The sequence below is a fragment of the Asparagus officinalis genome, chromosome 5 (genome assembly GCF_001876935.1).
Source record: "Asparagus officinalis chromosome 5, Aspof.V1, whole genome shotgun sequence".
NCBI classification, from domain to species: domain Eukaryota; kingdom Viridiplantae; phylum Streptophyta; class Magnoliopsida; order Asparagales; family Asparagaceae; genus Asparagus; species Asparagus officinalis.
The window spans coordinates 90,840,854-90,844,001 of record NC_033798.1 but is presented as its reverse complement, the minus strand read 5'-3'; the positions used below and the strand labels follow the sequence as shown (position 1 = coordinate 90,844,001).

At 43.1% G+C, this 3,148-nt stretch overlaps 1 protein-coding gene across 1 annotated transcript in view; it reads left to right on the top strand.

The window, feature by feature from the left end:
• Window positions 1-2,554, top strand: part of LOC109840139 (heat shock protein 81-1-like) — a 5,054-nt gene extending 2,500 nt beyond the window's left edge. The window contains exon 3 of the mRNA XM_020408658.1: window positions 799-2,554. Coding sequence (XP_020264247.1) covers window positions 799-2,355 — 1,557 coding nt within the window. The 3' untranslated portion in view covers window positions 2,356-2,554. The remainder of the gene's footprint in view (window positions 1-798) is intronic.

Genomic DNA, 3,148 nt, shown 5'->3' with positions numbered 1-3,148 from the left:
AGACAGTTATTGTTAGAAAGTCAATAGTTCTGTGGGGGTGTTTTTTTTAGTTTAGAAAGAGTACATAAGCTATGCAGTAGTTCTTTTGGACTACAAGGCTGCCTTAGTTTAACATCTTCTAGGTAGAATATGCTATGTTATAATACTGTTTGTTAACCTTGCTCCCTTATTGGAGCATCAATAGTTCTGCGTGTTATTGTTGGACAATCAATAGTTCTGGGTGCATGTGCGTTTTTTTCTGGGGGAGTTGTTTAGAAATAGCACATATGCTATAAAGTAGTTCTTTTTGACGGTAAGGCTGCCTTATGTTAGCATCTCTAATTACAATATGTTTTGTTATAATATTGTCGGATAACATTGCTGCCTTATTGGAGCATCATCTAGGGTATATCATGGGGAGAAAACTCGAGAATTTTTGGGTCTTAGGACTAGGTTGCTCATACACGTGAACGTGTTAATCTGTTTCCCCCAAAATATAACCTTTGTTCTCTTAAGGGAAAGGTGTTTTTTTTCTGTTTCTGAAATTTTGTACGTTCTATAGTGAAAAATATGGATCACTTCTTGTTTACCCTGTGTTTTAATTTTACATTTGAGACTGTCATGAATTTGCACTCCGGTAGGAATACCTAACATGCTTTCTTTTAACTGTTTGCCTCTACTGTTTGCCTCTACTTCTGTATACTCTGAATGTTGCCTGACTTGGGTTACACCCCTTGTTTCCAGGGTTCACAAAATTATTATTCTTGCCAATGCTTTTGTTGTTGATCTTGTCATTCATTTTGTTTGTTGTGCCCGCAGTTGGAATATCTTGAGGAGCGTCGTCTCAAGGATCTGGTCAAGAAACACTCTGAATTCATCAGCTACCCAATCTCTCTCTGGACAGAGAAGACCACTGAGAAAGAAATTTCTGACGATGAAGATGAGGAGGAAGAGAAGAAAGACGAGGAAGGCAAGGTGGAAGATGTTGATGAGGAGAAGGAAGAGAAAGAGAAGAAAAAGAAGAAGATCAAGGAGGTTTCCCATGAGTGGGCTCTTGTCAACAAGCAAAAGCCAATCTGGATGAGGAAGCCTGAAGAGATCACCAAGGAAGAGTATGCTGCCTTCTACAAGAGTCTCACCAATGATTGGGAGGAACACCTTGCAGTGAAGCACTTTTCTGTGGAGGGTCAGCTTGAGTTCAAGGCTGTTCTATTTGTCCCCAAGAGGGCTCCATTTGATCTCTTTGACACGAAGAAGAAACCCAACAACATCAAGCTCTACGTGCGCCGTGTTTTTATCATGGACAACTGCGAGGAGATCATCCCTGAATGGTTAAGCTTCGTCAAGGGTATTGTTGACTCTGAGGATCTTCCCCTCAACATCTCCAGAGAAATGCTTCAGCAGAACAAGATCCTGAAGGTCATCCGCAAGAACCTAATCAAGAAGTGCATTGAGCTTTTCTTTGAGATTGCTGAGAACAAGGAAGACTACAACAAATTCTACGAGGCGTTCTCCAAGAACCTCAAGCTTGGTATACACGAAGACTCGCAGAACAAGCCCAAGTTAGCTGAACTCCTCAGGTACCATTCCACCAAGAGTGGTGATGAATTAACCAGCTTGAAGGACTATGTGACAAGGATGAAGGAGGGCCAGAGCGACATCTACTACATCACCGGCGAGAGCAAGAAGGCTGTTGAGAACTCCGCATTCCTTGAGAAGCTGAAGAAGAAGGGCTTTGAGGTGCTCTACATGGTTGATGCTATTGATGAGTATGCAGTGGGACAGTTGAAGGAATTTGAGGGGAAGAAGTTGGTGTCTGCAACTAAGGAGGGATTGAAGCTTGATGAGAGCGAGGATGAGAAGAAAAAGAAGGAAGAGCTGAAGGAGAAGTTCGAGGGGCTCTGCAAGGTCATCAAGGAGGTGCTCGGTGACAGGGTGGAGAAGGTCGTGGTTTCTGACCGAGTGGTCGACTCTCCTTGCTGCTTAGTCACTGGAGAGTACGGCTGGACTGCCAACATGGAGAGAATCATGAAGGCTCAGGCATTGAGGGACTCAAGCATGGCTGGTTACATGTCGAGCAAGAAGACCATGGAGATTAACCCGGAGAATGCAATCATGGATGAATTGAGGAAGAGAGCAGAGGCTGACAAGAATGATAAGTCGGTGAAGGACCTTGTGCTGCTGCTTTTCGAGACTGCATTGTTGACTTCTGGATTCAGCCTCGACGACCCTAACACCTTCGGCAACAGGATCCACAGGATGCTTAAGTTGGGCTTGAGCATTGACGAGGATGAGACTGCTGCTGATGCCGATACTGACATGCCTCCTCTTGAGGATGCTGATGCTGAGGGCAGCAAGATGGAGGAGGTCGATTAAGATTTTAATGAATTAGGTTTTCTTCCTCCTGGTATCTGTGGTTAACGTTGCCATTTTGGTGAACAATTTAGTAGTGATCTATTATATTTTACTGCTAGCTGCTCTCTAGCCACGTAGTTACGCTGGATAATTTTGTTATACTTTTATCCTTTTGCTTCTTTAATATAGTATGATGGTGCAACTGCAAGCTTTATAATTTTTTTTCTCAGTAGTATTTCTTGTGTTATTTCTCCAATACGCGTCTGCGTTGCTGAGAAAGAATGCATCTTTGCTATGTTTGCTATTTAAAAAATGGGATACTGTTGAACTGTGTACATGGCCCCTTCTTGGACATGCTACCGTTGTATAACTCTGATAATGTCCTTTCTCCGACGTAAGGAATCTGTGTTGCTAAGGGGCTGTTTGGTTGGCTGTCAGTTTTGGTAGGGAATCAGGGGCAAAAGAAGCAAAACATAATGATGCTCTGCATTGTTGGGCGTGAACATTTAGGCTTGTTCAACAGAAAACATCAGCAAAATACGGAATCTGTGTTGCTAAGGGGCTGTTTGGTTGGCTGTCAGTCTGTCAGTTTTGACAGGGAATCAGAGGTAAAAAAAGCAAAACCTAATGATGCTCTGCATTGTTAGGCGTGAACATTTAGGCTTGTTCAACAGGAGACATCAGCAAAATACGCCCGTTCCTGGGTCTCAAGGTGAAATAAAATGGTAAGATGGGGGAGCCAGGTAGAAATGCGCGAGGGAAATGATTGCTGTGTTTCATTCAAGCGTTCAGGAGAAATGTGTGTTAGTATACC